Source organism: Cygnus olor, chromosome 2 (assembly GCF_009769625.2).
Source record: "Cygnus olor isolate bCygOlo1 chromosome 2, bCygOlo1.pri.v2, whole genome shotgun sequence".
Taxonomy (NCBI): domain Eukaryota; kingdom Metazoa; phylum Chordata; class Aves; order Anseriformes; family Anatidae; genus Cygnus; species Cygnus olor.
This window is the reverse complement of record NC_049170.1, coordinates 63,884,450-63,898,985: the sequence shown is the minus strand read 5'-3', so window position 1 is coordinate 63,898,985 and position 14,536 is coordinate 63,884,450. Positions and strand designations below refer to the sequence as shown.

Sequence of the window (14,536 nt, the reverse complement as noted above, 5' to 3'; positions counted from 1 at the left end):
ATGCACAGGAAATGAGTCACTGTATTCTTCACTGTTTTAAACTTTCTCATGCAGAACAGCTAAGCATAAAATCCTAATGCAACATAAAGCGGACAGAGATGGAATAGATGGGATGCAGCAACCATTAGAAGCTGAAACCCAGTTTGCCAGCACATCACCGAGGGAAAGGGTCGCTTCTGGTCCCCTCTGCCAGAAGCTTCTGGGGTTCCACATCGCTGCAATCGCTGGGAGAAAGGCTGTGCAGCCCACCTGCGCTGGGCAGAAAAAGCAGATGACACCAGTGATTGTCTAGATAACCGCCAGCTGCATTTCCCCTCATCCTGACTCGCTACTTCTGCCAGTTCCTATGACAGCAATACCGCGAGCAGCAGCCCTGCAGTTTCAGTCTGATCTGCCTCCCGTTGCCCCTGATGGACACCAAGCAGCCAGAGCAAAGGAAACAAACCTGTCCGGGTCCTCCTGGGTGTGCCCCAGAAAAGAAAAGCCCTGCCTTAACTCCGGTCCCCTTTGTGGCAGTGGCTGAGCACTGCTGCAGGGGCACCAGCCCACACATCTGATCAGCTGCGTGCCGCTGCAAGGAGCTGAGGGACTTCCAGTGCACAGAGACAAAGGCAACCACCTGCAGAAAGTCTGAGGTGTTGAATTCTGCTGTTCTGCAGGAACTGTGAAACCCTCCTTTGTTTCACAGCAGTCCAAAGAGACCCCTGTAGGACACTTTCCCCAGACTTCCCCATGCCCTTAATCAGTCCCCTAATGAACCAAACAGCACACCCTTAAACCCCCAAATCCTTCCTGAAGAGAGTGAAAACCAGATCATGAGAAGGATGTGACAGCACGTCAGCTGGTAAGATGCCACCTCTCAAAGGTCTTCTAAGCCTAGTCCCTGATGCATGGGTAATCTGTGCAATATGGACAAGCCAGATGGGAGAAAATGACTAAGCCAACACCCTGATCCCTGGGTCCAGCACATCCAGGATGGCATCTTTGTGGCCATGGTCACCACAGTGAAGACAGGTGGAATGCTTGAGAGAAGGCAGAAGGGTTGCTGCTGAGTTAGCTACTAGCAGCAAACAGCCACTGAGTCCCTCTGGTGCTGCTGAAGGGAAAGAAGGAGGGAAAAGAGATGCCAGGATCCGCTTGTCTGATGGGAGAAATATGAGGACACCACTGCTCTGGGGAATGGAGACATTACACGAGACTGTGCATAATAACTAAATTTCCTTGGATGCTCACGTGCCCTTTGTAGGAATGAAAGACAGCAAATAAGGCGCCTGTTAGCAAAATGGGATCAGAAACTCACACTTAGTGGAGTAGCCACAGGAAAATGAGTCGTAATTAACCATATTTTATGGATTGATTTGGGAAAAAAAATGAAGGATGGTGGTAATTTTAAGCATGACATTGATTTTGGCAGGGTAATTCAATACTGAAAATAACGTGTGAAAAACCATTTGTTTATGAAACAAGACCTGCACACCACAAGTTTGGAAGAATTTGAAGCTCTTCTTCTGTGACAGATTAAGTCAAGAACAAATACGCTCCGGTAACATACCCACCATATGAAAATAAAGACACAAACTAAAAAGAAACCTAATGTCAACAGTCCTAAATTTAGATGCAGCGGAAATGCAACTCTGTTGACTTTGGAAGCGCTACACATTATCTGTGTCCTGATTCAGCCTTCTGGGATTAAACAAATGATCCTTTTGTTTGCCTTCATCCTTTTCATTTTCAAGGTATGTGGATAAATACTTAAATTCATAACACTTAAAAATAGCTCTGACTGGACTCTTGCAGCTTAAAAGGAAAAACAATAGAACATGTATAAAAAACTGCGAATACTTCTTGCATTAGGATTTTAATGCTTCCAAGTGACCAACCTTGCCAAACTGTGCAAAGTGGAAAACATGAGTATAACCTTGTAACCCTTTTGTGTCTTTGTTAAGCAGTAAACAAAGGGCTAGATTTTCTATTCCTATGAAAAGATCACCAATATAACACCACTTTGTATGTGAAACCTTCTGTTCTGCTCCACAGGAAACAGTTTAATCTGCAAGCCTCAGAATAAGAAGCAATTCTTAGAAATGAAGCAAAGAATTTCAGCTGTCTATTAAATTGCTCAAGTTGAGATCTAAATTCTGGTGTCCCTCATCTTGGTGTAAAACCAGAGCAACTTACCTGAAAACAACAGGATTATTCTGCATATTACACCCATGTACGAAAGCTAGTTTCTGGTCTCTTTTCTCATTAGCAGGCACCTTCTGACTTGCTCTGAGTTTTCCAAAATACATCCAAATATCCAACAATAGAACCAAATTCTTTTGGAAAAAAAAAAAAGGCAGATGTCTTTTTCTTTTCTTTTTTTTTTTTTTTGGCTGAACTTCCTCTAACACTACCTTAAAATCACAAGGAGTTTCACTTGAAAAGTGGAGTCAAAGCCAGTAGGAAACCCTTTGCTATTTGCAGTAATTATAATAGATTAAAAGGTAATCAACAGAGAAAAAACACATTTGCCACACTGTGAAGCATTCAAATAAAGGTAAAGACAATCTAAAGTTGATGAGGATATTTTTGAAACCTGCACTAAGACAGTTATATATTTTTAAATTCTTCTTGATTAGGCAAGATGACCAGCATGCGTGGTGCTAACTGGAAGGAAGACAACATCGTACCTTTCAGAGTCTCCTGCAAAGTCTGTGCAAAGGTTGCTAGTTTGTGGCTGTCATGGTTCTTCCCTGTGTTCTCCCCTGCTGCAGATGCCAAGGCCAGGTGAAGGTTAACCAGTGTCAGATCATTCATCCCAAACTGGGGAGCAAGGAGCGAAATCAATACATGGCAAGGAAGGTCACAAAGCAAAGCCTATTCTACATACTTTCAGTACTAAATCCTGGTGACTAGGACCCACTTTGCTCTGCACACAGTGTATTTTGTTTTGTCTTGGTGTTTTGGGAAGACAGGGAACACATTTTGCACCTCTTCTTGCAACAGCCTAATATCCTTACAGTTCTGGGGAAACTGGTTTTGTAAGCATGCAGCTTCTTTTCACAGCAGTTGCAGTGAGAAGCTGACTGCAAAACCAGTTGTTAATAAACTATGAATAATGTCGTCATCGTTACATGGACTAATTACTACTCTCCTATGATTGGCCTTGGCCTGTCACAGAGATTAGCCATGAAACATAATGCATCTTGAAATGGGCGGTTGGCTTCCTGCAATCTTCTTCTCACCTTCTGGGACTCATTTGATTGTGTGGCACAAATAATACTTACTCCTAATTTAACTTGTCTATATTTATTAGAAACTTCTCTCAAAGCATTACCAGAGATGTCAAATTCCCCAAACTTGAACTCTCCATCACAGCCTGTGTGGAGAAGGGGGCTGTATGTTCACTCAAGCATATGCAGAACAGCATGGAAGAGTCAGTTTCCAAAATGCATGGCTTTCTTGTACACAGGTACAGCCTAGTGAAAAAGCTTTAAAACGGAAACTCTACACTATGCCAGTGATGTAAGAGATCAGCCCGAGCCTCTCAGGAGCACAAAACTTTCTGTAAACATCCATTCTGCCTACACTCACCCCATCTCCACCCCTGATGCATGGCACTGACCAGAACCACAGAGCTGTGGTTGCATGCTGCTGGATACTCACCTCTCCAAAAGCAGAGAAAGTGACTGGTGACTTCTGTCACTCTATCAGACTGCAGACACCTACCGAAGATCCCCCCAACATACCCAATGCTCCCTTGCAGCATGGCTCCCTCCCACAGGAGCAGGGGAAAGGAATGATCCTGGTGATCCACCTTACCTATCAAGGCCCACTAAGCACCTCATTTTAATCAAGCCATGAAAGAGTGTTGATTTGATGAAATGGATTAGTCTCATGCAAGTTTTTATCTGTTAGTAGACTGTGCCTCTTTCCAGCTTTTTGTCCAAAATTTTAAACAAAAGCTGATCTCTGCAAGGGGTCCGTTGGCACAAATAAGTACCTTGAAACGTGCAAGATATGGGTGAGGATACGAGTGCTTCCCATTGCCATTAGTCTGTACATTCTCCTGAGAACAGGCATCTTTCAGCTCAATGCCAGCTGTTGTATCCCAGAGGAACCCAGAGTATTCAACTCTCTGCAATTAAAACAAGAGAAAAGGAAAAAAAAAAAAAAAAGATGGTAAAAACAAATTCTGCCCAAATGCAGTCTCCTAGATGAAACTTTCACCCAAACGTCTCAGTCTCAGTATCACTGCTGGTATGGAGTGGCGTACATCACTCCCAAAATATGCAGAGGTGGGAAAAAGTTCTATCCGGGCCTGGCACCTGCTGAGGGTAGGAAGTCTACCTTGCTGTGCACAGGTGTAAGGGAGAAACAGCACCCTAGATTATCCATAGGAGGTAACAAGAACAGGCGGAAAAGCTCCTTTATTTCGCCCTGGCCAAAACCCTCACAAGATGTGGGAGGGACAGGCAGTCCCAACGGCTTCACTGAAAGCCGAGCACACCGAGTTGAAATGCACATTGCTTTGCTACTCACGGCCACTCGCACTTGTGTGCTGGCTATCAGACACCCAGGTAACCTGAGCACTGCGTGCTCCAGCCAACAATTTAATAAGCTGCTTTATCTTATACAGGTAGAGCACATTCAGGACTGCTGCAGCAGTGAGAGATAAAGGTGCAGCCTCCCGTGTGCATGTGTGGACTGATACACGTCCCTCATTTCCTGCTGTTCCAGGCAAGGAATCCAATTCTTCCCGGTGTGGTCAATAATAAGGTAGCTTGTTGCCCATAAGAAAATAAGGATTTTTTTTTTGCCTTGCCCTGAGCAGGAGCCTATGTCCCCAGCATCGCATCTCTGCCAGTGGCAGACATTTACAAGAAGAGCATAAGGGAAGCTGGGGTGTGTAGAGGCTGATGTTTGCCCTGACAGACTCTTCCCAGCACCAGCACACTGCTGCAAGCCATCTTTTCCCGTTCCTTCTCTCCACACCATATGTGATCTTACAGACTTCTGTCGTGCACAAGCTAAAAATATCCAGGCTCGTTCAGCCTCTTGGCACGACATCTGGTCTAGACCTCTCAGCCCTGTCAATCTTCTCTCTCTCTTTTGCAGCTCAAGTGCTTCATGTTCAGTTCTCCGCTCCTTTCATCCCAGCATCTATCATCCTTCATGCTTTTTTGGACTACTTGGGACCGTGGCATTCCCAGAAAGCTGTCTGCCCTCATTACACCAGCAGCAGTATCTAATTCAAAGCCTGTCAAGCTTCTCCTCTCATCACACAGACAGGATTTGCCTTGGTATCATTCAAACCTGTTTCTCTTAGTGAATCATAGTTAAATCCATCTCAAGGAAAAGTTTTCCATTTCAGCTGCAAAAAAACAAGTATTATATGCTCTGCTGTCTTCCACTGAGCCTTGGAAGAAAGTATTAAGGTTGGCTAAAATCTTTTGGTAGCCCATTTGGCGAGTTTTAGACTTGAAACTGGTGGAATAATTTTGTCAGTATTTTGATGTCTGAAAACTGAGTAGGCTACAAGAAAAGATGTAGAAGAATAAAACAGATGTCAGCAGCCCCCCTCTATTCCCTAGCTCCAGATTTCCCATCAACCCAGTGGCCAATATCAATGTTTGGTAGAAGGCCAAATGACTGGGATGAGTGGGAGCACAAACCTATGCACCAACCACTATTTTGCCTTATTTAGCCCTGCAGAGAGTCTCGAGATCACTTTGTGCCAAAGATGCGATATATTCAGAGTACCACTGCATTATTTCATTGCATTGTGTTTGTGTACACAACGTTCAAACCTAATGAACCCATCAACTAACCTACGGGGTAGAAAAGGCTTTTTGGCTTAGTGTAGGGTGCTGTAGCATAGCCAGATTTCCCTTCTGTAAAAGCACCTAAAAGGAAGAGTCAGTAAGTAACATTTCTATTCTTAGTTTGGCCACAGATTTCTCCCATAGTCTGGGGAATCCTTCATCCTTACATCCCTACCAGTAAAGCAAAGTACATGATGATTTTTAGTTACTCATTCCACAGTCAAAACTTTCATTGCTATCTTTGGAAACACAAGATTCAAGAATGAATCGACTAAGGACTCCGGATTCAACACAGAAACTCTGAGACAATTACTAATCGTTGGAAAAAAAGACAAAGCAAAGGGAACAACTTTGCACAATTTCATATATCGGTTTAAATTCCGTGCTCTAATGATCTGGTGTAAGAAGAGGTTCCAAAGTAAAGCTTCCAGGACAGGAACAAAATGCTCTGAAGGGGATTTGCTGTCTGCATTGGAAGTAGAAGTGTTGTTCTGAATTGTGTAAAGCTTTGGACCCATTCAGACCCTTAGTCTTTCTATTGGTAGGTACAGGACAATTCTTGTGGTGCTCAGGTGGTTTTTGTTGTTGTTGTTGTTGTTGTTTTATATCCTTAGCACCCCTGAAGAGAAAGGGAGAGATCTCCCTTGGGAGAGACCACCTTTAGGTACCATTAGTAGAATTCAGCCCCATATAGCTATACCTTGAATATTGTCAAGGGTAGAAGGCACAACCCTCACCACCTTGTAAATTAGTACCTTGTTGCAGTACGTATATATTCCCATGAGAGAAGATGCTGCAGGGAAAAGCCTAGTGCAGCAAGTTGCTGATTTTCAATAGAGTCCAAGGCATATTTCAAAGATACTTGTATGGCGCTTTAGGGAATGTGCAAGATAAGCTCCTCTTCCAGAGGAGGACAACATGCTGAGCAGCTCCTCTGTAGGGCCTTCATCTGTAAACTAGGAAAACTGTAAGCTCTTCCAAATTCCAGCCAGTGCTGTATAACAGAGCAAGCTCAGCTGACCAGCAGAAAAAAATCAGAAGTACTGCAGCATGTCAGGGGCAAAACAATGGGCTCTTTCCTTGTCCTAAGGTGTAGCCTTTTTTCTGTATTTCTGTACTGTTTTTACCTGTTATACTTCCCCCAAACACATGGACACCTTCCTCCTTAGAAGTATCCCATGGACAGGGGAAAACAACTCTTCCAAATAATCAATAGCACAGTCAAACTGAATGCCATATGAAGAATCAGCTTTAAAAAAAAAAAAAAAGAAGTTGCAAACCTTGCCAAAAGATTAAGAATATGTCCTTGGTTAAAGGGAAAAAAATTGAAGCAAAAGTTCAAACGTAGGGATTAATGTACCTTATGTAGCTGGCCCGAGGGTTTTTCGGAAACAACACCCTTCCAACATCCTCTAGGGCCCTTCCACTTGCGGATGTTTGGCAGCGTCGGCTGGTTCAGCTCCATACAAAACTAGAGAGAGAGAGAGGAAAAAAAAAAAAAAGATAAGCTTCCTAGGGCTTTGAAAAACCCTGCAAAAAAGCACGCAAAGAGGCATTGATAAGATAAGCTGTGGAATACAGGCTATAGTCTCTACTGAAATGTTAAATGAAAGCCCAGCTACAAATCTGAGGTCAAGGAAGCTGCACCAGTGTATGCTAGCTACAAAATTTAAGCTCTAATTTTTGAGCAGCACGATAGCCTAGGCCAGCCCTGGAAGGGGAAGCTGGCTAACCCAGAAAGAACAAAAGCACACTGAGCAGACATGAGGAACGCAAAACCTCTGCCCCCCGAGGTTTGCGCCGGAGGTGGTCTGGGGACCGATCCCAGGGACTCGTCATTATTTGGAGATTGGGTTAAAACAGTGCAAACATGGCAAGCAGAACATATTCTAAAAGTGCCTAAGTTTCTTCCTTGGGCTCTTTCACCCCCGAAGTGCTGTTGGGAGAGCAGCAGGGGGGCTGCCGGGGGCAGGAAGCCCCCATGTAGCAGGGCTGGCTGCTCTCCAGTGCCCACATCACCCTCAGCCACGGGGATGAAGCCGAAGCAAGGGCGGAGGACAGACCCGACAGCCAGCACTCAGCTGACAAAATGATTTTGGGGGGTTATGGCAAACGCTTCAATGGCTCGAAAGCAGTTTGTAAAAAAGCAATGAGTCAGTGTGGTGAAGACAAGGAAGCTGAGAGCTCAGGCTAAGAAATCTCAAACAAGCTAATGTGTTCGAGGGCACACTGCGGGTACCGCAAGGGATGATAAATCAGAGGAAGGAGAACCTCAGTGCTACTGGGCGCATTTCAACATCTTCATTTCAATGGGCAAGGAATAAACTACCAGCATAAAACACATACCAGACACAAACCCTGTAAACTGCTGCAGGAGCTCTGTGCAACATTCCCAGCCTTTCTGGAGATGCTGGCAATAGAAATACTGCCGCTTCACATGGCATTTTGCAGCTGTGCATGTACAACATACATGCTGTAATACCACCATATGCACCATATGCTGCTGTATTGTGGTATGACAGATGCTTTATGGATGCTTGAGACTCCCTGTGCAGAAAGGGATCGGCTGCACATTTTCACACATAACAGATCTTTTGGTGCTCCCCAGAGGTGTTGGTTGTCCTGGACACTGCTGTACAGCCACAGAACTTGGACACATTTACATTGCCAAGCATATGGTCAGAGCTATAAAGACTGTGCAATAATACACAACAGACCAAGGGTACTGGGACTGTGGACACCATGGAAAAGACCCCACATCCACTTGGCTAAAGTCTTGCCAATGAAATTAAATTAATTAAAAAAAAAAAAAAAAAGACTATGCCTTGGAAAACCTGGAGCCCCTTTATGCAGATGCTATGAAATACTTTTTGCCAGAGGGTTCAGAATAAAGCTTAATAGGAGGAGCTAGAGCCCTCTGCAAAGCTACTGTCAGGTCAAGACAGACCCCAGCTGGATGCTGGCAGGGATACCAGGCATCAGCACACCCTGGCTGTGCAGAAGTGCGTGCACACAGCAGCTGTGGCTTCAGGGAAAGAAGCTATTAAAAGTAATCACTGTGAAACAGTAAGAGACTTTCGATGTGCATTTTCTTTTCTTTTCTTTTCTTTTCTTTTCTTTCTTTTCTTTTATTTTCTTTTCTTTTCTTTCCTTTCTTTCTTTCCTTTCCTTTCCTTTTCTTTTCTTTTCTTCTTTTCTTTTTCTTTTTTTTTAATTTATCTGACTCTGGAAGAGCTGCACTGAAACAGAGGTTTTCACAGTGAAAGAACATCTTCAGACAAAAGCTTGTAACCAGAATGTCAGCTCAACAGAAGCAGCGATTTAACAAGGATTTCAAGGCAAACGATAACCTCCTGTACACAGTGATGGTTCTCTGTGGTGGGTCATGCTTCTGGCCAAACAGTTTGAAGAACTGTAGTGCTAATCTGCATGGATATAAACGTTTCTGATGTGGGTATCAGCAAAGGATGGGACAGCTGTTCTCCATACTGGAACAGGGAATGGCTACCCCCTTTCCAACTTACCAATTGTTCTTATTCACATGTCTATTTCACCTTTTGTTTCAAAAAGAAAAATCGAACCCTGCTCTTTTACTAACTGCCTTGTCTGTAAATTCAGTATCCTGGATGCTGAAGCTGTAAGCATTTACCTCTAAAACACATACAACCCAAAAAGCAATCTTTCTTGTCTTGAAAAGCCAAGAGGCATTTCACACTCAAAAGAGAAAATGTCTGGCACATCCTTTAAGAAACTTTTCTGACAGGTAGAGATTTGCTGGAGCTTCTTATTCAAGATGCTGCGTACTGCATCACTGCTCGTTATATAGCTTCAAGCAGTGCTAAGGCTGTGCCGGTTTATTAAACAACGAGGCACACAGGGCACTTGCACAGCCTGAGAACCGAGCTCTGCTCTGGACTGAAGGCTAGGTGAAATCGTTAACACACACACAGTAAGTCACGGCAGTAATAATTATCATTCCTGATGTTGTTCTGCTGACTTTAAACTGCACACACTTGCTGAATGAGTTTTCTAACATTTAAATAACTTAAATCATCAACCATGGGGAAAAAAATGAAGTTAGAAGTTCTACTGTAAACCAACAAAAGAGTTAACATCACTGGGTTGCAGCTGCCTAGCGGACAGCACAAAGGATATAGCAGGGCTGAATAAATACTACAGAAACCATTGCTTTATTAAAAAGAACATCTGCAATCAACTAGTTTGAATATTTTCTTTCCTTCAAATTGATTTTCTTAAGGCCCTGATTTAACTTTGCTCAAAGAAAAAGATGACAAATAAGATTATATGGTTTGTTCAGAAAAAGGCATCAGCCTGCTCTGGGTGTTTGGTCTGGTGCTCTGCTCTGGTTGTTTTAGCAATTGAGAGCATCCCCTACAGCAGCTGACTTTAATTTGTGCCCATTTTTCAGGGCTTACAGGCACACAGATTTTGAAGCTCTTGTGGAGTACTTGCTTAGGTCACATGCTCTGCTGAAGTGAGAAGGGCATTTCTTATATCACATTGTTCTGCCCACAAAGCCCAAGAGCAAACACGATTACAGTTTCCCTTGTACAGTAAAAATCTACAGACAAGCTCATGGCCTACATTGGGCATGAAAAAACATCCTTTCTTCTTTTGCAAAGTTAGATCTGTATCAATCCTTTTGGGGAGCTTTTTCTCATGTGGTAAAGAAAAATCAAAATCAAAATCTCAATCAGAACATTTTCCCCAAAAATCCTCATAAGGAATAAAGTTCTAGCTTTTTTTTTTTTTTTCCCTCAAGAGCCTTTCAGATTGCAAGTTTCCTGAAATGGAATCAGCTTTCTTTATTAAATCCTGTACATAACCGAGTCAAAACTCAAACAGATACTGCAATATCAACAACACAAGGGCTCTTTTACACAGACTCCCCCTGTATCATACCTATGCCTTTGTGGTCTCTCTTGCAGCTCAGTGCTAAGTGTTTTTGGATAAGCAGTGCCTCCAGGGTGTGGGAATGCGGCAGCATACAGGCTCCAGTCACTCTCTAGGTAAAAAGCTGTCTGCCCCTGAAAGGTGACCCCCCTGCAACAGCCACCTGCCTGCTGCCAGCATGCGAAGTGCAAGGAGTCAATGAGAGCCACCACTCCCAGAACTGGGGCAAGCCCCATGGCCTTTGCTCGTCTTCGACCCATCATTTACCCAAGAAGGGAGGATCCAAAGACGTAACTGCTCTCTGTTTCCCCTGATAAGGAGCCCGCACCGACTGCTCCTGGCCACTCCAGAAGCAGACAGGTACAGGAACGAGCTTACACAGGGCAGTTGGAAGAAACTGAGGAAACACACATTAGAGTAGGGACAGGAGAGGGAAGGCACAGTGTCTTGGACTAATTTGGAAGTAAAGAGAAGAACGCATGCTGGGCTGGCACATGCTGGGGATTGTAAGGAATTACAGACTCCCTATCACCTCATGACCCTCCCCAGGACGCTCTAAGCACTGCCAGCAGCAGTAACTATTTGTGCATTAATTAAGGTTAACTCTCTTCCAGTGCAGTAACTCTGCACGCTATGAGAACTGCCAGCAAGCAGCCGGCAGTAACCCACAGGCAGATCTCACACCCTGTTGTTCAGGGTGCCCTGGGTAATCTTTGCTTTCTTTTGAGGTGTTGTTTGTGCAGCCACTCCAAAATCAGGCAGAGTAGGCCTGACAGGCACAACACCACTCCATGCACACAGCTTGCCCCATCAGGTGTAACTCCTACAGTACAAGTGCTGGGGACCACACCGAGATGGGGACCTCCTTTGAGGTGAGCATCCTTTGCCTGAAAAGAGGATGCACTACTCCTTTACACACTTAGGAAGTCAAAGGTGACCCAGGAAAACAATGCCTTAGGGCTTAATAAAGCTAGATGTAATTGTGCGTTTCTTATCAGCCAGTGACTCCTCGTCTGTAGATATTTTAATTTCAGACCTGGAGTCAGAGCACAGGCTGTAAAGAGAGTGAGGAAAGGAGGAACTGTAAGGAGGAGCTTCCAGTGTTAGCATGTTATTATGGCACAGTACACCTTGTCTCAGTGCAGTAATCATCGCCTGAACTTTAGAAAGGCACTCAAGGCAATTAAATGTTTATTTGGTTTAATTACCACAAATGCTTTCAGACCAAAAGGGCACTGCATTAAATGTAAATAACAACTTACTTCTTCAAAGCAAAGATGATTTTAGTTCCATGTAAGAAAGAAGAGAGAAGAGAGCTTAGGGAATAAACATTCTTTTTCTGAATGTTAAATATGCACAGTTCCTTTATTTTTTACAGGCACTAGGGGGAGCAACTTTAATGAGTACAGGAGATGCATATGAAACTTCTATCAGTTCCTTAGCATTTCACATATGTTAAGAGATGGCACATTAGTAAAGATTTGACATCTCCGTGGTGAAAGTGACTTGGAGTATGAGTTCTGAAGAGCATAGGAGCTGGCAATAGCTGAAAAGGAGACTTTCACCAGTGAAAACAACTACAAAATTGTATAACTATACAATTAGGTCAAAATTCACCACCTTTTTCAAAGCCCACCTACCCTCTCCAAACCTGATTCCTCTGGCAATAAAACTCCCATCCTGAAACATGATCTAAAATATTCCAGATAGAAGATGCAACAAAACTGACAATGGCTTCACGAGACCATCTGGTGCTGGCACTATTAATCCATCCTTCAATATATACTTCCTCTTCTCCATCACTGGGTACTCTATATAACCTAAAAATGTTCCTAGAATTAAATGCACACTATCCTTTCTTTCTTTATAAATCCAAGAGTGGACCGTATTTCTATTTCCAACTGAAAAAGCAGACTTGAGAACCTGCAAACCTTATCCAATCAACCATCTACAGGACACAGCTACAGCTGGTGCTCCCTAATCGAGCCTGACCCAGAAAGCTGAGAGCAGAAACGTTGAGAACATTTTTGAAATCAACACCCTCAGTTTTCACATAAAGCACCCTGATTTGACACTGATGCTCCTAAAGAAAAAGGGCATTTTGTTAGATCATGTTCGAGATGAGGAAGAAGCAGAGTTAGCGGGGGGAGATCTTTGTGGTGGTTGTATTTTCCTGGACTCACTGCTGAGGCTGGGGTAAGAAAACAGGTCAGGGCTGCAGGAGAAAAGCACTTGGCATCCACATCCCCGCAGGCAAGAGCAGCTAAGCAAAGGGACACAGAGGAGCATCAGGCCTTGCGGTTGTGTCTGGGTTCTTGAATAATCAAACATAACTGCAGGGAAGGAAGTGTTATTATGGCTATAGCCTAAAACAGAATCAACACTGGATCCTATTTCCTACTGACAACAGCATAGTCTCAGGCCTTCCTTGCTTGTTTGCCTTACCCTGAAGTGTATTCATATCCTGTTTGCAGAGGTAGCCAAAAATTCTGGACAAAAACAAGTATATGAACACAAACACTGGTGTGGGGGATGCACTTGCAGATGAACCACATAAATAGTGCAGAGGAAGTAGAGGTGGTCCTGTGTTAAACTATAATGTTTTATACATGCCCATTCAATTAGTCCCTTCCAGGAAGACCTCATGAAACATTTCATAATATTTATTGATTGTGTTCTTCGAGTATTGATATTACATAAAGGCAAATAAAACTTGGCAGGTGGAAGACAGCTAGACCGATAATTATTAGTGTTCCCAAAGGAGAATAAAACTTCACAGGCAACAGAGATCTCAGACATATCAATACGTTTCCTTTTGGAAAAGATTTCTCTTTCTCCCTCTTGAGAATAATTCTACAATGAAGATGTCAGTGAAGAAAAAAAAAGTGTGGTTTATAGAAGCCAAGTTATAAAGTTTAGGAGAAAAATTCTGTGACGGAAGTAAAGATAAGGAACAAATCTACTGAAAATGTCACAGAGACAGAACTACTCTTGGCAAGGTTATCGACCTGTCCTGCCATGTTAGCGTGCCCTGTTTGCACTGTGTCATTGAGACCTGGGGCAACACCTTTACATTCTTTACTTACTGGTTTGTTGCTCTGGGAGCTAAAACAAAACATTGATGATTGAGTAAATGCTGTCATTCTCCACACTTTTCACAAACATTATATCTAATGAATCCTTCAAATGGCTCCATAAACCCATCATGAGCAGCAAAACTGCGGCAGAGCCCTTCAGCACCAACCGTTCAGCCAAACCCCCTAACCAGCACCTGACTTCACACATAAAGCTGCACCTGCAGGCACAACCATCACCTCTTTGTGTTTGTGCAGACTATGGGCACAGAAAGCTCATTTGTTGTGACAACATGCACATACAAACATGGACATGTTGGTAAATACGAGAGCTCCCTCCAGACCAGATGTAATGGGAGTTTTTCATCAGCCAGTTTCCATCTCCCGGCACCAGCTGTGCAATCCATTCCCACTCTCCCAGTTAGGTACCCAGGGCTTCCTCTTGCAAAGGGGATGCTGGGGGCAAGCCAAGAGAAGACAATGAGTTCAGAAATGCAGGTTATACCTGTCCTTTTCCAGTCTCCTGAACACAGAGCACATGGTGGCAAGCAGATGACTTTTTCTGCTTGGGATCCCAAGTCATTGCCTGTCATAAGGGAGGCACCTTCAGCTTTTCCATTAGTTTTAGCATAGCTCAGTGGTGCCTGGAAAATGTGCTGCTTCTTAGACGTCAACCCAGTATTTCTGACAGACACCAATGAAGGAAGGATTTCCTTCTTCTGAGGATCATATTCTTCGCTT

General features: G+C 43.6%; 1 protein-coding gene across 2 annotated transcripts in view; it reads right to left on the bottom strand.

Moving 5' to 3' along the window:
- EEPD1 (endonuclease/exonuclease/phosphatase family domain containing 1) overlaps positions 1–14,536 on the bottom strand; it is a 107,332-nt gene that overhangs the window by 3,197 nt on the left and 89,599 nt on the right. For both annotated transcript variants that reach the window (XM_040545664.1, XM_040545665.1), the window contains 3 exons: positions 7,168–7,278; positions 3,986–4,120; positions 2,673–2,805 (listed from right to left, as the gene is read on the bottom strand). In XM_040545664.1, coding sequence (XP_040401598.1) covers positions 2,673–2,805; positions 3,986–4,120; positions 7,168–7,278 — 379 coding nt within the window. The remainder of the gene's footprint in view (positions 1–2,672; positions 2,806–3,985; positions 4,121–7,167; positions 7,279–14,536) is intronic.